This window comes from Cyanistes caeruleus, chromosome 6, assembly GCF_971803275.1.
Source record: "Cyanistes caeruleus chromosome 6, bCyaCae1.hap1.1, whole genome shotgun sequence".
NCBI lineage: Eukaryota > Metazoa > Chordata > Aves > Passeriformes > Paridae > Cyanistes > Cyanistes caeruleus.
This window is the reverse complement of record NC_141706.1, coordinates 57,043,570-57,071,238: the sequence shown is the minus strand read 5'-3', so window position 1 is coordinate 57,071,238 and position 27,669 is coordinate 57,043,570. Positions and strand designations below refer to the sequence as shown.

General features: G+C 41.8%; 2 protein-coding genes across 2 annotated transcripts in view; one reads left to right on the top strand and one right to left on the bottom strand.

Moving 5' to 3' along the window:
* Positions 1–763: 763 nt before the first annotated feature.
* On the bottom strand, positions 764–26,188 carry YY1 (YY1 transcription factor). Its single transcript, XM_086895077.1, has 5 exons — positions 25,054–26,188; positions 15,914–16,076; positions 6,637–6,697; positions 4,003–4,161; positions 764–2,938 (listed from the first exon to the last, which is right to left on the bottom strand). Exons 1-5 carry the CDS (start codon positions 25,748–25,750, stop codon positions 2,756–2,758), a joined length of 1,263 nt encoding a protein of 420 aa, XP_086751203.1. The 5' UTR covers positions 25,751–26,188; the 3' UTR covers positions 764–2,755.
* DEGS2 (delta 4-desaturase, sphingolipid 2) overlaps positions 24,909–27,669 on the top strand; it is a 33,651-nt gene continuing 30,890 nt past the window's right edge. The window contains exon 1 of the mRNA XM_086895080.1: positions 24,909–25,168. The gene's annotated coding sequence lies outside the window, so the exon portion shown is untranslated. The remainder of the gene's footprint in view (positions 25,169–27,669) is intronic.

The window sequence follows — 27,669 nt, the reverse complement described above, 5'->3', positions numbered from 1 at the left end:
GAAAATTCTAGTCAGTTCTACCTTCAAAGTTGGTCTGCCTTTCATTTTGACAGCAGCAGAACCAAAGGTATATGTACAATCAAATGAGCAGAACACGGGTAATGAGTAAACACAGAAATTTTTTGCCAGTTTTAAACTCACATTTCTACCACCCCTCAGATCCTCCTCCCCTTACCTGAACAAATTGGTGGTGTAATGCAGGAACTCAATAGCACGCTGGGAATGGTGGCTTCCAAGTCAACTGTTGCTATTCTCAAATCCTGTAATTTCTTCACTGAAAAACCTTGAGGAAAACTCTGGAATCAATTAAGCAGGAGGTTTTAAGAGCAAGGTGTGCCAATTATACTTTAAAAGCTTAAACAACTTATAGCAGCTGCTGAATGCTAGTATTTATTCATACCCAATATGGAATTAAGTACTTACAAAGCAAGACCTTTCAAAGCTACTGCGTGTTGCTACTTACACTCAGGAGTATATTGAGTGCTACTGATTTGAGGCCTAGATGGAAATGTCTCTCTGTAATCAGATGCAAAATAACCAGAGGCAATAAGTTACAGCTCCCAGTTGGTCCTCAAATCAATATTTAACATAGCTTAGTCTCAAATGTATGTTCAAGGTAACATAGTTCAGTCCCTAATGTATGCTCAAGGATGAAGTACTGACACCTTGCAATTCAATAAATGACTTTATGACAAAGGAAAGCAAACTTCTGTGTAAGCCTAACAACATCACAGATAATGCTTAAGAAAAAATATAAGGTCAATTAGAACTAGACTGAATTAATTTTATTTCCTTCCAAAAAGAATAGACACTAATTTAACTGTATACAGAATTTAATTTAACTATAACTATACAAGTTTCAGTATATTGTCCTGTTCAAAAACTGCTTATATATAAAAGAAAAAATACTGCCAAAATTCTAACGCATACTTTACAATTAAATGTCCCAACTTTCTTTCTACCCCTAACAACCTCAGACTAGAATTGCAGTGTTCAGATTAACTTATGTATGGATGAAAATTCCCTTGGTCTTAAGTGCAGTTTCTTTATTACCCATGTTTTTGCCACTACCACCAACATTGGACTTAAAATTAAGTTTTACAGTATTAGCAATGAAAACTTTGATGAACCTTTTAAGAACAGAATTCAGAAAAATATTAACAACACTTTTTACTGCATTAAAATGTTACATGCCATTAAAAAATAATTTATGCATTTCTCTGCATTATCTTCTGTTTATTAATCTGTCATATTTTACTATAGCAATTGCTAAGTTTTCTTTGAACACTTGAACAAATGAGAAGTAACCACTCTTAGTTAGACCATCAAAACTCCATTTAGTTCTTAGAACTTCAAGCTCTTGTTTTGAAACAAAAGGTTCCAAGAATTTTTATCATTACACTCAAACAAGTCAGCCGAAAGAAGAAACAGTTTCTTTTGTTCTTGGTATGATCACCCAAACCCTACCATTCCTCCACTTTCTACTGTTACTGCATTTAAATTGCCAACATTTCTTACCTTGACTAAACAAAGGTTTCCATTTAGTTATTTCCTGTACTGTTTTACCTAGTTGCTGTCCAGGCACACAGAACACTCCTCACTACACTGCCAAGTCTCCAAATCCACCGTTCCAGTTAATGGAAGTCTAGGTCACTCAAAACCAGAATTACAGTCAGCAATTCTGTTTAGATATACCACCTGATGTGGCATTAACTGCATCACAAATCACTGTAATTGAATGCAAAGTAAAGGAAACTTGAGTTTATTTAGCTTCCAATTTCTGAGAGGTCAAGAGGAACTAGAACTGCTCTGGACAATAAAAGAAAATTGACTGCGCTTACAGATCATTTTCTGCCAGATTCTTTCTTTAGGACCACTGTTTTATTCTTGTCCTTTCTATTACATGGGGGATGTACATATTATCAGGTGTTAATAAACGGTCAGTGCCTGTACAATACATTCTACAACTGAGCACCACTTTCCATAACTGAACAGGCAAAGAAATTACACTGAACATCAGCATCTGGCAGTATTTCTCCAAAAAAAGTGACTAAAATGGGTTTAAATTGATTAACACTATTAAATCACATCTAATATTTGATACTACATGATTTCATTACAGCTATACGATACAATTATACAAAATGTGTTAACATCAAAGAATACAACCAAAATTAAGATAGCAAACAAAACCTATATAATTTTTTTTTCTTTACAGGAAAATACTTTTGAAGTATGCATGTAACTGCCCGTTCTTTTAAAGAAAATCTACCGCAAGCAAGTTATCAACCTCCAGAAAATCACACATAGCATTACTACGCATATCCCCAAAAAGTGTACAATATGCACACTTGGAAAATACAAAATTAAAAAAAATCGTAAGCAACAGGTGAGCTTCATATTTATAAGAATGTGAAAAGAAGTCCAATTTTAGCACTGTTGTATAAAGAATTGTCTTTTCTGATGCAAGTTCATGAGCTGACCCGTCCGGTTGGGGCCACACTTTACAAAACACCGTGTTCTTGAAACGGGGTTACAGACCAAGGTGGAGCATCTTAGCAATGTCACCTTAAAGTTTTCTGTGTGATTTTTTTTTTTGCTTTTTATTTACTACTTATCAAAACACGTCCTTTAGGCTTGTAGGGTTCTTTTTTTAAAATTCTTTCCTAGAAACAATATACAAAGGGGAGGCGTATTTCTTTCCAATTGATTTTCCTGTAAGATGCTTTGAGTTCAAGAACGTTCTGCTCAACTTTCACTGGTTGTTTTTGGCCTTAGCGTGTGTTAAGATGTGAGATTTCAGGTTGGTTGATTGCGCAAACTTCTTATTGCAGCCGTCAAACGGGCAAACGTAGGGCCTGTCACCAGTGTGAATTCGCACGTGTGTGCGTAAATTGAAGTCCAGTGAAAAACGCTTTCCACATCCTTCAAACGTACACTGTTGGAAGGAAAAGAAATACTGTTAGCTGGTGGAACTCATCTCTCTCACTGACCAGAAAAACAGTCTTTAATTCACTAGACTGCTTAAGCATGAAGCCAGAGGCTGAAGATTATTATGGGTAAAGCTGTGGGGATCCCCTGTGAACTGCACTAAAACCTATATTCAAAGAGAGAAATAAATGACCTCCAGCTTGCAAGCAATCACTTCCACTAAAAACACCTTCTCTGCATGTGAAATAGTATCTACACTGTATGACAAAACAGAAATGTGTTTTCACATCAGAACTTCCCCCTTTGAGTGATGACTTGCAAAGGTTTTCTCATTTTACCTGCTTTACTTTAAAGATAGGCTTGATATAAAGAGGACAGCACATTTAATGTCAAAAACTTACATTTACCACACTGAATATTCAATATATGCATCCAAGTAAATGTCTGAGGACTGCAATTTTTGAAATAATTTACTTTAGAAAATAATCAACAACATAAAAAACATGTATCTGAAGTATTTTCTGGGGAACACGTATATGCTCAAGACTAAGAATATTTTTAAAGATTTATAGGGGTTATCATATGAAGGGGGCAGGGGACCTCTGGTGGCAGAAGCTCATGTGACTCCATATAAATGGAAAGAGATTCAGTGACTCCATCATTTTGTTGAAAACTGAAATAACCCCTACTGAAAATTAATACCCTGAGGTAACTGAGCAAACAGCCCCAAGTGTCAGTTGTCCACATGCGCTAAGCTGGAAAGATGATGAGGAAAATAGACATGTTCTTATTTCTCTAATAATTGCAGACTTCATTTTTAAAGAGAGTAACTTTACATCATTTTTTGAAAGGTATCTCCCATGTACATCCAATCTGCCAATTTCTAAGAGAAGTCCATGTAAATAATTAAATGATAGCCTAATTAACTTACTGGGGCTCCCAGTTTTTCAGGTGCCTCATCTGATTTTAGAAAAGCCCTAGTATGCCCAAGTCCTATGGAAGCCAGGTGATAGCTAGTCTCCAGTGTTCCCAGCTTAAGTGGGGGCACTCATGCCTGCAGGTTACCAATACCTGAAAGGGTTTCTCTCCAGTGTGAACTAGCTGATGCCGCTTTAGTTTCGAGCTCTCCACAAAGGCCTTGCCACATTCTGCACACACGTGTACTCGAGGACCATGAGTGTGCAGATGCTTCCTCATGGCAGAGTTGTCCCTGAACATCTTTGTGCAGCCCTTAAAAAGAACAGTGAAACTCAATTAGTAGATAAGCTAGTTCTCATAAAGAAGGTTTTATTTGCTACAGTACAAACATTTAAAATGCTTTTATATCCTGGATACTTTAAGAATTGGCAGTGAAAAGAACATCCCTTACATTTATTTTTAAAAAAGCAATACAAGAAAACTAATAATTTGAAAAGCTGACCAAAAAACCCCCTAAACCCAATACCAAAGGAAAAAATCCTAAACCCTTTCCTCACTCACTATTATGAGCCATGCACAGTCAAATAATAGGACAGTCTCATGGAGAAGATGAAGCTCTGACAGAAGCAAATGAATAAATCAAACAAAAGCACCTAACAGGTTTCAGAGGAAAAAACAAACACAAAACAAAAATCCAACCAATAAAACAAAAGACAGAGAAAGAGTTCATGGATACCTGTGGCATACTCTTTAAAGTGCTATACTCCGAGAACAACGGTACTACAATATATTACATGATGTCTAATATACCACAGATTATTCCCTAGTACCAACTGGTATGTGCACCATCTCCCAACATTCTGTCCTCTTCAGTCTCTGTATTCCTCATTTCTGAGAACAAATGGAACAAGAGGGCTTCCAGCACATAACTTACAGGAACTACCTTGTCCAAACTGGCCACAGCAGACTGATCACTGCTACTTTGGGACAGAGTGCCACTCGTGCTGCAGTTTAAACCCACAAAGTGATACTGGGCAGTGGAATAAGATGGGGCTATAGCCTGAGTTAGCCCCACCTCAATCCAAAAGCAGAAGATACATTAACTCAGGTACAGCATCACAAGTCTTAACCTGGGGGTCAACCCTGCATTGACAGAGGAATACCACTTTTGGTAGGTTAAATGCTTAAGAGTTATGCTTAAGCCAGCAGTGACCTGGGGCTCTATATGTCTAAACTTTCTACATTTTTTTCACTTCTTAATGTCTCCTCAAGGTTCAAAATATATCATCAAATCTTATTAATAATCATAATTCCTATTTGTACTACAAGTTATGCTGTTTAAACTTATATAAAGCTAGTATGCCAACATCACTGTGTTTGAGGCATAAAATTTAACAACAGTACCCAAAGGACCATTAAATTGCTAATCCTAAATTCTGCAGGCTTTTTTTTTCTTTTTTTCTACTAAACAAATACATTTAAATAAGTTTTGTTTCTTACAAATAAGGTGAAATGTCACTTTCAGGGGTTCTCTGTTCAGGTACTAGAACCTCTTTGGCTAATTTTAAAATATTGTGCCACCATTCGGGGTACATAGCAGAACTGGGTGGGGCAAAGCAGCGCCAAAGTAAACAGACCATCAACTTTTTTTCTGCATTTATTTCAAAGTCCCTTCTTGCTTATGAGAGAAGCTGGTACAGCTACAATATGTTGGTTTGGTGGTTTTTTTCGGTTTTTTTGTGGGTTTTTTTTTGTTAAACTGAATTCATAAATGCATCAAGGCTACAAACACTACAAGATAGAAAATGGAAAGATAGAATATTCTTTCCCCACCCCCCATTTAGATGAAGTTGAGGCTATGAAAAAGTAAATGAAAGAAATGAAGGTAACATTCCTTGGTAAACATAACTGTTCCTGTATCTCTACATACTGTACTACAAAAAAACATGACACTTTTAGAATGTGGAGAATTGGAAATCAATATAAGCACAAAGAGGAATTCAGAAAATTCCTTACACCATGGCTGTCAGAAAATAGCCTTCTATTCATGCTCTCTAAAGGATAACTCTAATAGCTATCTGTCCTGATTATTTGCTTAGGCTCACACTTATCTAGACCAGAAGTCAGCAAGATTGTGTTTGTCTTTTTTTGTTACAGACTAAGTCAGCTAAAAGAAGCACTACAAAAGCTGGATAATGCAGTAAAGCCACAGGCTACCAATCTAGGTGACTGGCAACATTTATTCAAGACAGAAGCTTCCCTGCTACCAGTGGATCAGAATCATATCTCCAAGATGCCTGCCTCTCTTTCATGATGATGCACTTTCCAGCTCTGTGGAATGTAATTCTGAGTCTTCCAATAAAGCTGACTTTGGCATCTGCACCATAAATTGCTGATTCCTGATCTAGACTCCAAATCTGTCATAGTTTCCAAGCAGAGGATATATAGATCTTAGGAACGTACTTTGAACAGCTTTCAGAACATTCTTTCAAGTATGTATTCTTGGGTGTCGGGAAATCACAACAGTAAACAGCATGTTAGGGACTGTGCATCATGGTTACCAGAAGATTAGGGATGCACTAACCTTAAGACAAGGAATGGGAATAATATATTATTCAGTGAAAGGTTTTAAAGGAAGCCTCTAGAGAATGACAAGTAAAATACATTTAACTGAGTGTATTCTATTAACAGTAAGATATTTTAGTTATTCATTCTCAAGAGAAAACATCAATACAAAATTCTGATCTACAAATTACTATCCACTCAGAAGCTGAGCACTTCACTTACTTTGTGAGGACAAGCTATCGTTCGTGGAGCATCATCTTCTTTAATTTTTCTTGGTTTCATTCTTAAAGATAAAAAAATACAACAAAATATTAGTAGAAACACATTAGTAGACAGCTCTTCTCCCCTAAGTGCCTACATAATGAGCACATTTTATCCCACAGTATTACATGTGCCAGTGGTATTCACTTTAACATTTTCAAAACCTTCATAAAAATATTAACAGTATAATTTAGCATTTGGAATGCTCTGATTTTCCAGAAGGACCTCTCAAATATAGAATAAGACATTCAATACTATCTTCTTAATCCTCTGAATATGTGGAAATTGAGATATTTCTTTTTCCTGACATATGCTAATTATAATTAGGAGGTTTTGTTTGAAAACTCCATTTTTGTTGTGCCAGTACCCATGTGGCCTATTTAGCTTCACTTCCTCTCCATCCGTGCAGCAGAACATGAAGGAATATAGGTTCAATCATTCTGCAGTATTTTCATCACACAAGACTTCTAAAGAAAACTCTACAGAAGCAGGGAAAGCAGAATCAGGCAAGTTGTGGAATCTACAGACAACACAGACATCCATTTCAACCATAGAAATTATAATTATTCTTACTTTAAGCTATTGTGCACACAGATTCCACTCTCAGCAACTGACTATTCTGTGGGTGCCACTCCACTGCTACATAAGGAGCCCAGCAAAACTGCTTGTATGTGTCAGATCTATTTTACATACAGTAAGACTCTGTACAAAACAATCCTAGAACAGTTTGGTTGTAACAACCACCTGTCAAAGTCAGAAGAGACAGATGTGATTCTGGAAAAGTGCACTGCACTTTCAGCTGTCTTTATTTCTCAAATCTGTGGTGCTGTCTTCAATAAATTAAAAAGAAAAGGTTTCTCTCCATCTAACTATAGCAGTAGGTGGGTGTAAATAAATGGATCCACATACAGCTGAGATTCCCTTAGGTAAGCAATGAGATTTTGCACATTCCCAAACCTTGCTATGGAAGCAGAGCTAGTCTGCTCATGTGGGTTACCGAACTGTGTTTCCTGGCAGTACAACACACAACAGTTCCCTTGGAACAAGGTGGTTATGTATCCTATCTGTAAATTAATCCACAGGTTTGGTGGTGTACCCTAGTCTCAAACAGAATGAGTATCTTGAAATTAACAAAATAATTGGAATTATCAGAATCACTCTTCTTAATGTCAAGAAGGAAAAGTATCTGTTGCTATCCATGACAGTCTTATCCGCATGAGTTCTCTTTTTGAAAACTGATACAAAACAACAAGGTTGGAGGAATATATTTCCAAACAATGCACATATGTACATTTTTACATCCTTTTTTATTAATTTAGGTAAGAATCGCTAAACAGCACCTCTTAAAACACTCAAAAACTTCCCAAGAGCTGTAGGGAAAATAAACTAAAATGCCTCCATTCTGACCACGAAAACATTTGGTTTTTGCAAGCGGAGTCCAGACTTCTTTGGTACTGTCACACTCCTACAGCTGAAATCTGCTTTCACCTGTTTCCTTCACATGGAATACTGAGAGAAGAGGGTGAATTCAGGCAAGAGCAGTGAAAGAAACTCCATCAGAAGTCCTGAAGACCCAGGAAAATCATCTTACAACTGCCAGTGGAGTGATATGTGAGGGACAAGTCTCCTCTGGCTCTGTCAGCTATCACTGGTCCCTCACATTGAGTCCTTTCAGTAGTGCAGACTTAGCACAGTTCAAGTGACCATCTACAGACTAAAGCACTTGACAGCCACTTCACAGACAACACTAAACCCCAAGGATTTAGCTGCTGCTTTTCTTCTTTTCTCTAAGTGGGTACTTGGGAAACTCTTGTTTGCCTCAGCATCTCCAGAATACACTTAGTAGATACAGAGCTAACCTGAAGAACACTACAGTCTCCTGCAGGGTTACAAACAGATTTACAGATATTAACAGTGACTTGTGAAGGGTGTACAGTATTTGTGTTGACAAACTCCTCCTGTGCACCACACAACCAGCAGCACAACTAGGATTTTATCAACTTAAGGGCAGAAATATTCTGAACATAGCAAACTACATCTGTTCCTGTACAGTAGTCTCCTCATTGTTTTCACTGTAACTTGTTTTTTCAAGACTACAGACCAAGCCAGTTGACCTCATTGATTAGACTTAATTTCTATAATCCAACTGGAGTACAGAATGGTTGTGCTGTTTTTAGTTAACACAGTCTCCTTCAGTAAAGTACTAAAATACCTGACTCCAAACAAGTGATTTGGATTAACTGATTGACTGCACTCTCCAGTGAGGTTCCAGACTCAATAGTACTACAGGTACTGAGGCTGTAGGAAAACACACACACACACAAGCTGTCTTAACAGTACCCCTACAGAAAACCTTCAATTACCTTTAGCATGGGATTCTCCTTATTATATCTCTGTGATTTAAAAAAAAAAAAACAGGAAAAGGGACGGAAATGAACATCTGTAATTGTATAAATGATCACAGAAGAATGATATGACAAGGCAGGACATGAAAGAACAGAGTGTCATGATTTAATTCCATTAGAGAACAAACATCCTTAGGAGACAAAGCTGGTGCCAAAACACCTCCTTCTAATTCAATCAACCTATTAAATGTTGGCTGAGTCATACCCCCCAGCCCCAAAAAAATTAAACAAAAAAAACTTCTGAAGTCTGAGATCTGTATCCCTGACATGATCAAAATGAGTAAAGCCACTATTGTTCCAAAGTCTTAATTGGCCACCTGTAAAGGGAGTGACTAGACCAAGAGAATTGCTAACAAGAGATTGTTGTGGAAAATAGATATAGTGAGCAGTGCCTGCATTCTCACACTTTGTGCTAAATCCTCTTCCTGACTCTTGTATCCTACCTCTGGTATTAAGTCAATCTTTGAGAAAGAAATGCTGCAACAGTGCCATCTCTAAGAGGCAGTTGAGGTAGAGTGAGAAGGAAAATACCCCGGGCCTGTGTAGTACGGAAGCTTGAGGAACCAATTGCAGGTTTTTTCAGTTCAGTGTCTGAGCAGGCATATAAGATGAATGTCCATCCAGGGCTTTTTGCTATTCAGGCTTTGTTTCTAAATTAAGCAATACCAGCCCAGTAGTATACTTGAACATTTGGACACAAATACCAAAAAGTTCAGTTAAAAAATGAGCAATTTTACATCTTCCCGTTTTTCACATAAGCACAGCAAATTAAGCCTAAACTGTGGAACAAGACAGTGTTTATGCACAAGGTTCCAGAGATAACCAGGCTTATCAACAAAACAGCAGCAGACAATGCAAAAGAAGAGATGGCAAATGGTGTCCAGGTTGTATGTCAGTGCCACACTCAGGAGGAAGCTGCTGGGCCCTTTGTACACCTGGGCTGAAGGCATGAGGGCATAAACACACAAGCACAGACACAGTAGATCATTGTGTCAAAAAACATAATTTTGCTCATGAAGCTGCAGAAATATAAGAAGCCATATGGACAATCCCTCAAGGAAGAACTTAAAGACTTACATATTCAATGCATTAGAAAAAAAGATTTTGGTCTTACTTTAAAATTAACTTTCTGCAAAAGGAGACCAGATTAGAATCTGTGCTGTTCATCTTAATTACACTGGTGCAGGTAGCTCTTGCAGGTGGTGATTAGACTTTTGGCTCCCACCCAGTAGAGCATCTCTACCAGCTCCATCCAAGTTTTCTTAGCCTGAAACATTAATCAAAAACAGAACTCTAACAAATATCACTATTTAATACAACTACAGACACACATTAGTTCTGGGGTGGAACTTCAGAAACAGCTGCCTTTGCAGAAAGTCAATTTACATGGCAAGACCAAAATTTTCATTTCTGCGGTGAGGTTACATGTGTTGTGCCTAGTAAAGGCAACTGCAAATCAATTAACTGTGAAAATCAGGAAGGGTACCTTTTGGATCAAGTCACTGGGACACTGCAATTAAAGGCTACCTCTTAACTTGCACTGGAGGAGTGGAGGGAGGGAATGTGTGACAGCAGAGGTAGCAGGAATGTGTGTAACCCAATAGCTTTACAGAATGAGCTGCATAAAAGCATGCTGCCTTATCCATGCATAAGGAAGACTGAGTGAAATCACAGGTATTAAACCACTCAGTTTCTTAAAATAAAGAAAGCAATATCATCATTGTGCATTATCTGAAAGTTAAATTCATCTCCTTTAATCTACATAGCTGAACTGAAAGTACTTCACCCTAAGAGAACCTTAATCCCCACCCCAAATCCCTGTCAAACTCCATAACCTATAGACTTGCCAATTAATGCAATTTAAAAGGCAGCAATAGAAAAGATGTTAAAGCTGGGAAGAAAGGAAATATAATTCAAGTAACAGTATAGAATTTCCCTCTTGCTCCATCATCTCCTATTTTTTGCCACTGCTAGAGTTCTGTGTTCTCAGCTTCTGCTCCCTCTGTACGTTAAGCTAACCTTAATAGCTTTACTCTCTTTTCAGGCAACTCCTTTAACACATCTTAGAGGTCTCTGATGACCAGCAATGATATTCACCTGTGCTGATGTCCACCCCCCTGGCTCCCCAGGAACAGTCAGAGGTGGAGGAAATTATCCACTCTCAACAACAGCAAGTTACTGGCACTGCTGCTGTGTTCCCCTCAATCTGCCATTCCCCTTGAACTGCCCTGCTGAGCAGAACCAACTTGAGCGTCACAGCCCCGTACTACTGCAAGAGTTTGTGCTGAACAACTCCTGGAACTGGCTAGACTGGCTTCTGGATAAACAAGATGAAAGGGGAGTGGCACAAAGTGTCCTAGGAATCTATCTAACACAACCCAAGAACAGCCAGTGTCTTACCTGCTTCAGTCACAGTTAGGAAGAAAACTGCCATAAGAAGTTCATTCACTCCACAATTCTGGCAAAAGTTATCCCTAGGCTTGTTCCAGTTATGAGGAATATCATATGTGTAAACAGGGACAGTGACCTCTGCAGTGTGGCACAGAGCAGATCTCCCCTCCCTTAGAATAATACTGGGTAAAGCAATTGTCACTTTACTGCCCTTTAAACTTGTCTAATGAGACTACAAAAGCATACACCTTATAAAGAGGCCTAAGTCATAAATCTGGATGAACAGAAGGCTTTGTCACTTCTAAGAAGGGTGTCCAATTTCAAACTAATGCAGTTTCCTCTTCTGTTTTCTATAGGTTTGGAAAGTGGATAGAAAGGAAGACCAGTCCTCACAATGGCTCTCCCTCAGAAAAGATACCAACATCAGCAGAAAATAAAACCACAAACAATGAAGGTTTTACCACCAGGACCCATTACTCTGCCAATTTCCCTGCTATAGGATATTCCTTCTTATTTCTTTGTTTTACATATGTCTGTGTTCTGCTGTCTTCAGCCAGTTCAGTCATGTATTTGGAGGACAAGAGAGAAGGAGAGGACAACCAGGGATATCCTTCTTAGTGGTTTGCTTTGAGAGAATTTGCCATATGCACATTCTAGAAATATCCCTGCTACCTTCTTAAGTTTTCACTACCAAGCAACTATGATTTCTTCACAGCTAACTACTGAGCTGTCATCAATTTAGATTTGGATGAAGCATTTTACTCCACTTGAAGGGATTTGTAGTTTCCCAGTCAAAGGAATCAAATGAAAACACGGTAATTTATCAGGTTTTTTCCTTCTGAGCAGATCATTCACAATTAACATTTCACATCCTGATATGAGTGCCCAAGAGAATTCCACCTTTTCCTTTTTTATTGCATTTTTAAAGCATGCTAGAGAAAATTCAAGACTCCTAAAACAGACTAAAGTAATCTGCAAAAAGTGGTAAACTGCCAGCCAGGTGTAACTTATGGTCATTCGTCTATGTATTACTGAACGTGTCGATGTTCTGACACAGCCTATTTATTCACAATGTTTTCAATGGAATCATAGAATGCATAAGAGCTTTTCCAGGAAAAACTGTCAGAGTTCCAGTTAAAGAATTTAGATTCCTGCTACATGACTCAATGACATATGCTCTAAACCAGGCAGTGAAAGGCAACTGTATCGCAAGAGACACCACAACCACTCGCTCTGTGAGAGCCACTGAGCTCTGAGCACTGCTGGCCACTGCAGATGCTCAATTACTACACTTCTTAATTATTTTTTTTTAAATGGCTGCAGAGCTACAAATAACTTCAAACATCAGGTTGGTCCCTGCATTACCTTTCACTAACTAAATAATAATCAGAATACCAGAACCTTGCTCAAAATCTGCTACTACTAGAATTCAAGTTTTGTCTATTTAAGCTTAACTTCAGAACTTTGCTCTTAATAATCAGTGCAAGTATTTCAAAACAGTTTATTCTTAATCAAAATAAGCTACCATTTGTTATAAACAGTGGATCTAGCCTGGTTCAGAGGAGGTAATTTCTACAAATGTATGGTGATTCCTTCCTACTTAAATGAAAACCAAAAAGCATCCTTACATAACCTTCTCTCAACTACACACAATGCACTTAGCATACAGTTTTACTAGCCAGTTCACACTTCCTTATATGTGGACTGCCACAATTCTTTTTTCAAGTAATCTAAATACAAATTTGTAATTCAAAACCTTACAGCACGTGAAGCTACTTAAGTTTAGAAGCAATTTTCAACTTCATGTGCTGCTAGAAGTTTTCAAAATACAGCTACTGAGAATTTTGAACTTCTGAACTGTAAAGCAATGAGCACTGTTTGACAATTTCGGAGAACTTTATACTAAACAAACACATTCTTTTAGCATGAAAAACTGTATTCCTTGAACCTCCAAAGCCAACTCCAGCTATATAAAACCAATTTTTATTTCCAGCTTGCTGTGTGAAGCTCCTAGTGATACTGTACACAGCAAGGTCAAGCAATTGAACAGTAGTCTGCAGGTATCAGTACTTGAATCCATCTTATTAGCTAAGGAGTCCCTCAACACACTTCATTTCAAGAAGACTAGACCTTAACAAGAAATAATAAAATTCTAACCCATACTCTTCAGTCTCAGCAGAATAAATAAACACAATAATTTAAGACATAACATAAAACAAAAGTTTGACAGTCATCGATTCTGACCAAGAAATCAGCCTTTCTTAGAAAATGTATTAAATTCTCATGAATCTACAATTAAGCTATGAGAACAATTTTTTTAGCAACTTGTTACAATTATATAGTAGCATATGTAATATATAGTAATATAACTATATTACTAAAGGTGATATCCACACAAAGTGCTTCCTCTACCTTCATGCATTTATCTTCTGACTGAAACGTTTATATTTTATCTGCTATGAGAAAAGAAGTTGTACACACAAAACTGAATCTTTCCACTACCTGCTACAAATTCCAGCTCTGGAACTTCCTAGAACATTTTACCGTAAATACAGTGAAGTAATAATTTTAAAATACTGCCAGCAGCCACTGCTTTCTCAATAGAAACGTAACTAAAACGTTTTACAATATATTTCAGAAATATGCAGACATATTTGATAGAAGCAGCCTGGTCATTTCAAGAAGCCCAAATCCTGACAACCATTTCAAGTATTCAACTCAGTCTGAAGAAAAATATATTCAGTATTTGCATGGAGAATACCCTGCAAGGAACTATTTCTACTTCCTAACAAAAGACAGCTATTCAGTATTTCAGTGTCTAATAGAACCAAAGATTTTAGCATGTTTTAGAGTAATGGAGAGCACAATTCTAAACACACAATGAGTAAAAATATGTAGGTAACAGTTTAGAACTGGAACACTATGTACACTCAAGAGTATCGCTTAAATTATTTGCTTTCACAAAAAAATTGTATGAACTCCTCAGCAAGTCCTAGAGAAAATTACAGTAACTTTGATAAATTATAGTGAAACACAAGAGTATCAATAGCTAAATCCACCCATCACTTCAGATAGAACCCTGTTTTCAGCTGTTTGTGATGTGCTTTTATACATTTCCAGATCAGACAACCTGAAGCAGCAAGAAAATCCTGAAAACCTATTTTACTAGGAGCCTTCGAAATTCATAGTTCAACGGCTTTAGTGAAAGTAATTGTGGGATGCAGCCATGCTGTAATTCCTCCAGCACAAACACACTACAGAGTACCAGGACAAAACTTGTAAAAAGCAGCAAGATCAAAAAGGTAAAACAGGAGTAAATGCACACAGTGAACACCAAGATCCAGCTAGCCAAGAAACCAGAGCAGAACTTTGTATCAACAGCCCCCGGCGCCTAGCAAGTACCTGGGAAAAGGTACACTCTCCCTCTACTAACTAGGCAGTAAGGCTAACACCATCTGACTGTCCTCCTACTCCGAGTGTCAGACCTGTGCACCTGCGCTCTGAAGAACAGCCAGCTGCTAAAGAAATGAAAACGAATGTGGCTTTACACACATGTTGCTCTCAGCCTGTGACAATCTGGCAGCCAGAGACAGGCTCAGGCACAGCGCTCACGCTGCCCCCGCGCTGAGCGGAGCACGAGGGGCCCGGGCCAGCAGAGCCAGCCCCGGGGGGCACTGGAGCGGCCCCTCCGCTGGCCTCGGGGGTGCCCTCTGGTGGCCACGGGCTGCCCCGAGCACCCGGCACCACAGCCGGGCCCAGCCGACACTTTCACTGTCCCCGCCCCGCTGCAAGTCATTCCACCGCCGTTTGAAAGCAAAAGTCACCTTGTCGCTCAGGTCAGCCTATTATTATGTAAACGAGTGATAATTCTGACTCACCAGAGAAAATCCAAGCAGTATAGCTACCAACTGTGAAACTGCAACTATGAGTGGCACTTGAAAGTGCAGGACACGATTTAAAATCTCGAGCCTAAGAAGCAGGTGAAAAAGAACAGGAAGTGGAGTTGCCAACTAGATCCTGTAGCCTTGCTATTTTATACTGAACAACCGGAATGCAGCATTTCACTTCTTGGATCCTTTGGTTCTCACGAATTTAAGTCTACTCACATGAAATAATCTGACACATCACAGAATTGCTGGGCTTGGAAAGGACCTCTAGAGCCCATCTAGTCCAATCCTAAGGCAGGGTTACGTAGAGTATCAGTGTATTCCTGTCTTACCTAATGGAACTAAAGACTGGAATACACTGAAGATTTCACTACTGAATATAAAATCCTGTTATTTTAGTTCAGAACAGAGTACCTGATGCTGTGTTAAGTCCCTTGTTTTAGAATGGAATTAAATAGACTAGTAACCCATACTAAATATACCGTTTTTCCTAGCCATTTAATAATTAAACCAATGAAAAGAGCACAATTTTAGAGTTCCTTTCTTCCTACTTACCTAGCAAATTCAGCCAGTTGCTTGGGGTCTGAGAGGTCAATGCCAGGTATTCCACCAGGAGGAAGTTTCTTCCCTGTCATGTATTCTGAGTAATCTGGAGGAGAATTCTCTCCAATGATCTGCTCTTCCACCACTGTTTCATGGTCAATATCCTTTTTATCATCTGAAATACACAAAATACTGAATTCAATACTAAATTCATACTAAAGGTAAGAACAGCATACAATTTATTAGGCTACATCTCAATACAAATTCATGATTGCCACATGTTTAATAGAATACACCGCTCATCCAGATTCCCATATTAAATGTGAAGAGCAAAAAGACATATAGTTACTGCCTGAAGAACACAGAAAGAATACAGTGAGTGAGGGAAAAAAAACCAGAAATTGCAAATCTACTTTAAACACAAACAAATGCAGAAATTAGTGGAACAATCCTATGAATGCTGGCTGCACTTGAAAGATAATGTACTTTTCCTGAAACAATGCCTAAATATTTAATTTCCTTAACCTCTTCTGGACTGATCTTCATTATACCCATGCTGATACTCAGCAGCAGTCCCTAACTCTGCAAGCCTATCAGAAGAACAGCAGACACTTACCCTACGATATCAGGACTACTGATCTTTACTTCAGTCTTCAGACTTCCCTGACCTCCAAAAGAAGTGTCATAGAGACAACAAATTTAAAAATAACTGCTGATGGGCTTCAGCACCTGCCTGTAAAATCAAGTTTTTCTAAAATGTACAGACAGATCTCAAAGAAAGCAAGTAATTCAACCATGTGTCTCTCTCCCAAGGGGGCTTCCTCCTTCTGTAGCAAAGGCCAGCCTAAGCTCTTTCCCACTCCACTATGTAAACAGCAGACTGGGATTATTCAAAGCTTTGATCTGCAAGGCAGTTAAGATACTGCTGTTTTCTCTGCTCTAGAGCTCCTCCTATGAATTTGTGCTCAAGGACTGCAGTGAAATCAGGTGGAAGACCTGCTGTTGCTGTCTACTCACATTCATACCTTAGAAAACATTGTACCATGCATTCCATCTCCTCTTGCTATTTTATAATAGAAACTGAGAGACACAAAAATGAGAGAGAACAGAAACACCCATCTATGTTCCTCACTGCAGTATTCACAGCAGCAGAAAGTGAGACACAGCACCTACCCTGTTTTCCAGCCTCAAATACACCTGGGACAACAGATGCATATATGGCTGTAACTGCTCAGCTCAATGTAACACAACTTGACAGTACTTCTACTGTGTGCATGGGGAGCAGATTCTGGAATTGTTTTATACACAAGAGACTATACAAAAACAACACGAAATTTTATTTTACAGATATCGTTTAAGCAGTGGAAACACAAGGTGATAGGACAGAAATAGTATTTCACCAATTAAAAAAAGATAGGAAAACATAAGGCAGAAAACAAAAGACAAAATGTTTTGGGATTTTTCCCCTAAACAGAAACACGAGAAATAACATTAGTCATTACTCAGTAACTTAGGCTAGGAAAGAGAGACAAAGACAACAGGACAAGCAAATAAAATAAATATACCACACACAAATTTCTATTCAATTTGTAATGCCTGCTTTTAATGTTTGCCACCGAGCTATTTCTAGAAATGTTACTGCTAGTTTGAGGTTTAATCTGATCTACCAGATCAAATAGCAGTTCATGTATATTCCATGGTGAAAGAGGAAAACAGACTCCAATGCTGCAAAGACAGAAGTGTAAATAAGAAAATACTATCTGCAGCATTAAACTCAAAATAAACTGCAAAATTGACTATTGACCTTTTTACTCGTCCACTCACCACACTACCTTTCAGTCCCTACCAGTACTCTAAAAAAACAATTGAATTTACCTTAAGCAAAGATTTATGTTAAGTTTTAGAGCAGTTGAAGGAGTTACAAATACAAGTCAATAAGCCTCTAGCTTGGCAACTATTTGTTCTTTCTAAGAGAAGCTTGAAGAAAGATTATGTAGCAATGCCTACACTGGGAGAAAAGACTGGGAAATCAGAATTTTTGCAAAGCTAGAAGTGACACCTTCTCTATGCTGAGGACTAGAATGAGATCAGCTGCCCTCCACATGGCCATTTCAACAGCTACCCAGAATGTGCAGTTTGACTGTTTGATGACATTCATAACACAGACGAGTTTTTCATTTCCTGCATCATGTCAGATACATGAGTCAACTGGGAACTTCTGTACACGTTCTTAAAGATCTTCTTTCCTTCCCTAGCGTAGAAGTTTGCTATTCCACAGTGCTTTCTTATTATTTGAGGACCAAACTGAAAGTGGTTCATTGGCTTTACTTCCCAAAAGCCTGCCAACAGAAGTCAATTCCACAGCTATTTAATTCCACAGACTACTGGAACAAAACACAAAAACTATAAACATATTGCTTGGATAGAATAAAACATAAGAGAAATTACTGTTTAGTATATTAACAGTTACATGAAAATAAAACCCCACATTTTCCTGTAACAAAAAACTGCATCTCTATAGTAGCATATGCATCTCTACAGTAGCACACACCTCCACTTCTAAAAACAAATTTAAAGCAAAACACTAAAATACAAAACAGTTACCTTGAAGTGTTACATTAGGCTAGTATTTCTGAAAAAGTAGCAGTAGACTTCAGTAGCTCTTTAGTATGGTGACCATCCTGTGACATTATCAGGTCTTTGGGAAAACAAAATAAAAACACAAAAAAGAAATCTCCCCATTTTTTTGAGGAACTTTGGAAATGGAAAAACTTTACCAAAGTGCTCTATGCACAGATTTAGTTTATTTGTTGGCTTACCAACCTGGACTAGGCCGCTCAAAGTCTGGAGGGTAAAGTGCAAGCAAACTTTCACTCAGGCTGAACTGATCATTCTCACTGCAAACTGGGCAAGTTAACTGTTTGTTGTTTTTTGCCTTCAAGCAAGTCTTGATGCCCACTACAGGCATCACTACTTCCCCCTTTTCCTCTCACGAAGCATCAGAGAATCAAACATACTGCATCCAAAGCAAAGCAAAACACAGCCCTGAATTTACAGTGACACCTCTGGATGCCACCCATGCAAGACATGTACAGACAGAACCACGGAGGCTATTATTATTATATTTACTACCTTGTCTACATTGTTTTGTCCCTTAAAAACACCTGAGACTACAACAGACTCAAATACAAAGCATTCAGCTGAAGCACTGTTCTTATAGATCCAATGCAGTTTTCCCTAATGAACTTGGAATACAATTTTAATGGCCTCCCCCTACATCCTTCTATGCCAACTTATATTAAGGTAGATACTTAGCCTAAACTGTGTTGTTCTATGCACCTTTTTAGGACATACCCTAACACATCTTCATGTTCAGTGTCCTTCCATCTACACATCTCTCACTGCCCCCTAATTATGGGCAATAACACATACTGAATCAGATCCACTTGGGCCCTTCAAAGCAAGTATGTCAAACATCTTCCTACTAAGATCAGTGAAAGTTCAGTGTTTAGCCAACTGTGTCTTTTGACTACTAGCGAAACAACCTGAAGTTTTAAGAGGATGAAGTGCAAATATTGAATGAAGTAAGGAGCAAGATTACTGGGATAAAACCAGTAACTCCATGCAACAAATCAATAACAAAATATAGTAGAATCTGCTTCCCAAGACTTTATCGATTACATCTTGCTCCTATTACTACACTTTCTCCATCTCTTACAGCCCTTCTGTTACACTGAAAAATCCACCCACTTTGGAATCCCATTATTTTGTGCATTTCTTGAGTAGCAGCTGACAACTCTGGAAACTCCCCAACTTACTAAAACGACCCTCTTAAGACTCAACCCTTGAAGCTCTGTCATTATTTTCTCCTCAGTTATTCTTGATTTTATTGTATTCCACTTCTAAATCACCAAATCTGCAAGCCATCCTCCTCCTCTATTACCGAGCAGAGAGAACACATTGTTCAGTCAGTTTTCATCTGAGGAAAACCGTGCAAACGGGAACTCAGAAGATACACCTGGTAGCAAAGCAATGACACCTGATCCTACAGCTTCCTCCTCAAGGCATCAGATTAAAAGATATTCTACTTAGCCACTAAAAGGATGAGCAACATTTAAGCTTAAAATATGATCACACAGTTAAACACATTTGCTTTTAGGAACAGCTGAAAAGCAATTACAGGATAAAGGATGTATTCGGCAGCTGTGCAGTACCAAGGCACTGTGGTAACAGCTTGGTTATTGCTACCACATTGCAATCTCCTCAGGCAAATTAGTTCATTGGTCATGTTTGGAAGCAAAGAGCTGTAATTAGCTTGTTAAATAATACAGTTATTTAGCAGACACTCCTGAATGTTAAAATTCCGTTTTGCACAGTATGTCATTTTTTAACCTAAACGGCTGCTAGGTTACTTTCCCTCTGACGTGCCTTGCACACAGATGGAGAACAGGTTCTTCTTTCCGTGTGTCACCCATCTCTTATTTCACACCACTGAGACATGAACTGACAAAACCAGTGCATATATCAATAGTCATCATCTGACTTCAGCATTTATGAGACTGTGCCGAAGCACTATGACCTTCTGAATGGTCAGCACAGGAGTGACTCGAGCACCCCAGGGAAGGATCCAACAGCAAGTTAGAGGATTGTAGTCTAAAGGTGGGCTAAGAAGCAAATTAATTGAGTTATTTTAGATGGTGAACCACTGAACCATTCATGCATTTCACTTTCCAAACTGAAAATACATTTAAAACAAACACAGAGAACAGTCTGCCTTATCATTGGAAAAAGTGACAGGGCAGATTAAATACTTACAGCAAAAACATATATCATTGACATGACATCTTAATATTTTAACCAGAGAATCACTTTCTGCCTCCATTATAACAAACTTTATAGGAAGCTCATTATCTGTCATTGCAAAGCATTTTGGCCATCTTTGATACAAGCCCACAACTGAACTAAGTGACTCATCTATCATTTATACTACTTAAGACAACTGGTCAGACAGCAGATGGTTATTTTCTCACCCCTGCAATCTGATGAAGCAAAATGAAAACCTTTCTATTTTTTGACATTGAAATTTTAAGAGATTTTGAAGAACCTTCTAGAAAACCAACATGAACTCCCCAAGTTTCCAAATAAGGGTGCACAGCACAGGCTTCCTCTATTATCAAAAATAATTTCCAAACCATACATGTCACTTTTGTATCTTTGTCTTTCCCGTCTAGGGATAGGACACTTGAGCAGTTTAACATCTGTGGGCAATGTTTGGTTGTGCTACTTCAGCCCTTAGCTTGCAGACTATGCTAACAATAATAGTTTAAGCCAACTATATCAGGTTTGAAAGCTTGACAGAGTCATTACCTAGAAAGAGATGTAGTTACAGTAATCAATTTTTTCGCCTTTGAACCTAAGCCCAAATTGTTTGCAATTTCCAGCATTTGGTGCAACCAGCATTTAAGCACCACCTTCCCAAATGTTCCTGCATGCAAGAATCAGTTTTGCAAGCGCCATCTGACAAAGTGATTTCTCATGATTCTTCCCCTCCCCCTTCACTATTCTGTACCCAACCTGGAAAAACTCACTGAAGACAATGATTCAAGCTGAATACAGCAAAGGTACAAATAAATTTCACTTGGTAAGAATTATTTTTCTAGTACAAACAGGAGTCTCACTTGGAGAGCCCCATTAATTATATGCAAATTTCTGATAAATATATTTTATATAAAGTAAACACACTATAGGAACATGATTAACTATCCAACATAGACCCTCTTCAACACTTTCAAAAATACTTTCATTCACTTCTTACTTTCATTATTCTGAAATAATTCTGAAATTCAGTATTCTGAAGAGCTGAAAAGCTGATCTGAAGGAGAACAAGGCACTCACTCCTGCTTCAAACTACACACTTTAATCATGGGTCACAAGTTTGATATTACCATAGATACCAAAGTGATAAGAGAAGTTATGGTAACTAAATTGTTGCCAACAACAGTACTGCAATTTCTAAGTAACCACATAAGAAGGCAAGGATTAAGTAATCCCCTTTAGTTACATTGCTATATATTTCAGAGATTATTTCTACACATTTCAAGAGGTGCTACAAGACATGTTATGCTCCTTTATGGGAAAAGATTTACGACTGGTTAAATTTGGTACCACCCCTGTACAAGCCAATATAGTAACAGCACCAAACACTAACAAGGATTAATTCACATTGTCTACCCACACCATGGTGAGCAAAGTGTCCTTCTCAACTCAAAATCCCATGCACAGCAATATAGGGCTCATTGTTTTATCCCGATGCAAGGCCTTATTTATCACTTGTCTTTTGATTAATTTTTCACTTAGCTTTTGAAACAGTCAACTGAATCAGTGTGCAAGCAAATCTTTAATTATGTCAAAATACAGATTTAAACTTACTGTATTTCTTCAAAATAAAGTAGTTTGCTTCTTTAGAGAAACTTCAGAACCATCCTTTTGCAAGCCAGTGATTTTGGGTTTTCTTGGTATTGATTTAGCTGAAGGGGTTTTTTGGGGGGGGTACTCAGGATGGGGTTTTTTTGGGGGTTGGGTGTACATCCTTCTGCCTCAAGTTTTGTTTCTACTTCAATTTCTCTGGTAACAACTGAGCCTTTGAAGTTTCAGGGGGAAAAAAGGCAAAATAGAAAAAAAACTAAAAAAAAAAAAAATCCCAGCATTTGACCACATCAGACCCCTTCTGTAACATTAAATAAACTGTGTATGTGAGGCATATGAGCCTGCCCAATATTCTCAGTAAAACTTTACAGCACTCTCAACTGACCAGGTTATTAACAAGGCTGTTTGAAGCTGGGGGATGGTGTCTGTATGCGCAAACGAAGGGGAGGTCAAACTTTTTCCCTATATATTTGATTTTGCTTTTGGAAGGGCATTTTTTAGCAAGTCAAGTCAGACTAGCTATTCTTTATTCCTCTGCATCAGGGATATAATTGAGTTAAATGTAGCAATACAATTCAATGTCCAGTAAATTATAAGTGGGTATCATTCCTACTGAGCTTGCATGGTCATGCTCCTAAACAAGAAAACCACTGCAATCAATAAGGCTACCCCAGATATAAAAGCTATGTATGTTTGAAGAGAAGCAAATTTATTGATTATACACATGCTTCACTTGGGCCAAGTAATAATCAGCGTGCATTCCTAAGGAAGCATCCTATCAGGCACTCTGAATTTCTGAGTGCAAATGCATGCTAGAAATTGTCAATTGATCTCAGTGATGTCCTGTATCCTGCCAGCTCATGAGTCATACAGCCACTTGCATTCAGCTATCTCCAGCAGCTTCCACAAACCAGCAGCCTGTATTAGTTTCTATTATCTTTTATCTTTCTTGGATGGTCAGTTCTAAGAAAATTATTAGCAAGGGAATTTATTCAGTTTCATACAGCGATACAGAAGCACACAGAACACCATCCCACTAAACAGTATTTGGGAAACTCTTCATCAAGAAGTAAAGAACTTTGATCATTGGGCTGTCAACTGACATGCCAATAGTGTCAGAAAATTACTTATTGTGAAACTTACTGAAGTTGTCATCTGTATTTAAAATGAGAGTAAAAATCTATACCGCTGTGCTTTCCATCTTTTCAGGCAGGAGAACTCAGCTGTCCAATACACCTTCCCATCTACACTGCCCTTTCTAAAAACTTCTGCTCATTTGCAAACATCACAGAGTGCAAACATTTTTGACTACATCAAAAGCTTAAAGAGTATCTCTATTTTACTAGACTCTTTCTAAAAAAATTCGAAAGAGCACAAAAATTATTATGTGCAAGACAGATTACCAACTTACTATTCAAAAAGCACCCACCAATTTAAATATTACATGAACTGTATTATCTGACCTCTTTTTTTCACATTTACGTAACTTATGGACCGAACTCTGATTACAGAGCGTTGCTGCTGGCAATACATTTTTGTAAAAATTAAAAAAAAAAATAAAAAATAAAGTGGGTAAGGCAGGTGCATGTCAGCTTTACTCCAAGTCCCACAGATATTAAACACCTTCACAAGATTTTACTGCCTTTAAAAGACACTCCCACACACACCAAAGAAAAAAAAAAAAATTCCTCAAAAAACAGAATCTCCCACGACAAGGTCTCCCTGTGCCTACTTAAAAAGCTTATTTAAAGCTTCAGACCTAGTCGAGAAAAAGCCCGAGGGTTTCCCAGCGCCAGTCAGGAATTGCCCCTTTCCTCCCCGCGGCTCCAGGGACGGAGGTCAGCTCCGGAGCCGCCCCTCCCGGCTGCCACCCCCGGCGCCCCTCGGGCTCTGAAGGGCCGGTTGTTTGCGGCCGCCCCCTCCGAGCCGGCGGGAGGCGCGGGCAGCCCCGCGGGGGCGAAGAGCTGCTTCCCCTCGCCGGCACCGCGGGCTCCGGCCGGGGAGGCCCCACCCACCGCCCGCCCGGCCACCGCAGCGGGCCGGGGCCGGGGCCGGGCGGCCCCCCGGCGAGCTGTACACGGTATTTCGGGCTTCGCCGTCCCCAGGCCGGGGAGCCGCGGGGTCGGGACGGGCGGGTCTCCGCCCGCACATCGCGGTCACAGCCCGGCGCACACGCCTCACCCGCGGCCGCGGAGCGGGAGGGACGGGAGCGGAACAGCAGGCAGGGAGCCGGGGAGGGGCGGCGGAACGGGACACGGGGGAGAAGGAGGACAGAGGGCGGCGGCGGCCGGGGGAGGGGAGGGCGGGCGAGGGGCAGGCGCGGAGCGGGCCCCGCGGGGAGCGGCGGCGGGGCGGGGACGGGGGGAGCGCAGGGAGGTTCGCCCCGCACCCCGCCTCCCCCTACTGCAGAAACTACGCCATTGCGGCCTGGCCCGGGAGCCGGCGGCGCTGCCGCCCGCCCGCGCACCCCCCGCCGCCGCCATCTTGGCGGCCGCCGCCATGTTTGCCTCCTTCCCCCCGCCGCGGCCGGGCAGGAGCGGCGGCGGCAGCGCAGACCCCGCCATCTTTTCGGGGAGCCGCCATACTTGCCCTGGCGATGAACATGGCGGCGCCCATCGCACACATCAAAACATGGCCTCCCTTCAAAACAAAACTGTCCCGGCCGCACCGCGCGGCCGCCGGCGGGGCCCGCGGCCCAGGGAGGGAGGGGTCCGGCGCGCACTTACCCGAGGCCCACATGGTGACCGAGAACTCCCCCTCCAGGGTCTTGATCTGCACCTGCTTCTGCTCCCATTTCCTGCCGCCGCCGCCCTCGGCCCCTCCGCCGCCTCCCCCGCTCAGGTAACTCTTCTTGCTGCTCTTCTTGCCGCTGCCGCCCTTCTTAACGCGGCCTCCTCCGCCGGCCGAGGAGGAGCCGCTGCCTCCGCTCTTGCTGCCAGCGGCGGCCACAGTGACCAGGGTCTGCTCGATGTACTCGTCCTCCCCGGCGGGGGCCGGCACCGGGATGAGGATCTGATCCTCGAACCCGTCGTCGGCCCGCAGTCCGTCCGAATCGTCTCCCCCCACCACCTCCTCGCGGGTCTGCACCAGGATCACCTCCTGGTGGTGGTGGTGCAGGTGGAGCTGCCCCCCGCCACCGCCGGCCGCGCCGCCGCCCGCCCCGCTGGGGTCCCCGTCCGACACCAGCGGCTGCAGCGCGATCATGGGCTGGTGGTGGTGGTAGTGATGGGGCGGGTGGTGCGGGCCGCACTCCTCGCAGCACTCGTCCTCCTCCTCTTCCTCCTCGTCCTCCTCGCCGCCCACCACGGTGGTCTCGATGGTCTCCACCGGGATGGTCTCCACCTCGATCTCGTGCAGCTCCACTATCTCGGCCGGCATCTCCGAGCCGTCCGTGGCGATATACAGGGTGTCTCCCGAGGCCATGGCGGGGCGAGGGGGGGGAGAGAGAGCTTCGCGGGAGGCGAGGGGGCTCCGGTCCGCTCTCCTCGGCGGATGGTGGGGCTCGGGCTCCTTTCGCCTGCCCTCCTTCTCCTCCTCCCCCTTCCACACAAACACCAGCGCCTCGCAGCCAGCGACAGGCAGGGAGGGAGAGGGAGGGAGGGAGGCAGCACCGCCAAATCCCGGCCGCGCTCCCTCGCGAGACTTCCGCCGCTGCCGCCGAGACGGACCCCAGCCCCGGAGGCCGCTGCCGCCGGACTCGCCCCCCCGCCGCCAGGCAGCCAATGGCTGCTCCCGCCGCGCCCAGGCGAGAGAAGCAGCCAACGGGGCCGCGCCGTGCCAAGCGTCCCGCCCCCTGTGTCCCCTCTCGTCCTATCACGGAGCGCTGCGAGCGCGGGGCGCACCTCTCGGCGCGGAGCAGCCAACTGGCTCGCGGCGCTGTCTCCGCCCCTCCCCTCCCCGCGCGGAAGCGCCGCCCCGGCCCCGCCGCCCGCGCGGGCCCCGCCGCTCCGTGCGCGCTCGGCGGGGGTGGCCGGGTCCGCGCCGCCAGGGGGCGCTGGGGCCGCGCGGCCGTTAACGGGCGGGCGCGCGCCGTGTCCCGGGCCCGCGGCGGCCCCGCGGGGAGCGCGGGCCGGAGCGGCGGCGTTTCCCCGCCAGCCCGGGCTCCTGCGCTGAGGGACGGACGGGCGAGCGCCGAGCTGCGGCTGAGCCCTGGGACGTGGGCAGGGTCGGCGCGTTTGAATTTTACAGTTGAGCTGTTACTGGCACGTGGGAATTTTTCCTCTCTCCTCCCTTTATTCCTTTTCCTTCCCTTCGGAGGGCGGTGCTTTCCCGCAGCCTTGCGCTGGAGATGCGCCCGGACACGCCGGGAGCTTGCGGAGCGCGGCTCCCGGTGCCGCCGGCAGCCCGGCCTGAAGGTGCGGACGGTGGGGCCATCAGCGGCCGAGTGCATGAACTCGCTCACCGAGAAACAGCGTTTAAAATGAGTGAAGCACTGCAGTTCAATCACCGCACAAAATTCTAATACGTGAGGTGATCCCCCCATTTAAACTACTAAGTGTAGGTATTTGCCTTAATTAGTAACACACCTCTCCGTCCCTGAACTCCTTTGCTCCCCAGACCCCTTCCAACAGCAACACGGCAGTTCGTGCCTTGCAAATGCAGCAGCTCCGCGTTCCAGTCACGCTCCACCTCCTTCCCCTTCCGCCAGCTGCTGCGGGACATCCCTTCCTTACCCCATCAGGGAACTGCCGCGTGCAGAGGTGCCAAGGGAAATGTAGCACTCGTTTGGTTATTGCCTTTGTAAGGGGTCGGGCCTGAATGCCTGTAAATCAGGAGCAGAACTTGCAAAGAAGCAGCTGCCTGGCTTGGTATGAACAAGAAGATGCAAAAGACTTAGGGAGACGTGGAGCAATGGACTGAGTAACTAAACTGTTCTCTACAAGTAGCCTAAAGTCTTTCAAAAGGACTCTATGTTATCTTCAGTCAGAAGTTAATGCGCTGGTGGCTCTACAAGCATGTATATCTTCAAAAAAAAGGAGTTCTTGGATTATACAAAGTAAATTAGTACCACTGAAGATGAGGGTTGTTTTAAAACAAGTCTCACAGGCCTTCCGTACTCAGGGAAAGAACATGAGCTCGTCTTCCTTTTTCCCCCAGCTGTTATACCACCTTTCTGTCCCCTTTTATGTTAGCTACAAATGCAGGTTTACCTTGTAAGTATTTCCAAGGCTGCTGCAAGTATGCATTCCGTTTTAACCTTCACTTCTCAGTACACTATTGCTTTGCTCGTATCCCAAATTGTCACAATACAAAAGCTGGTGAAAGGTTCCTGCTAATAAGTACCTTCTTCTTCTACCTCATCATCAAGTGTTCTCCAAGTTAGTCTAGTCTAGTCCAAGTCT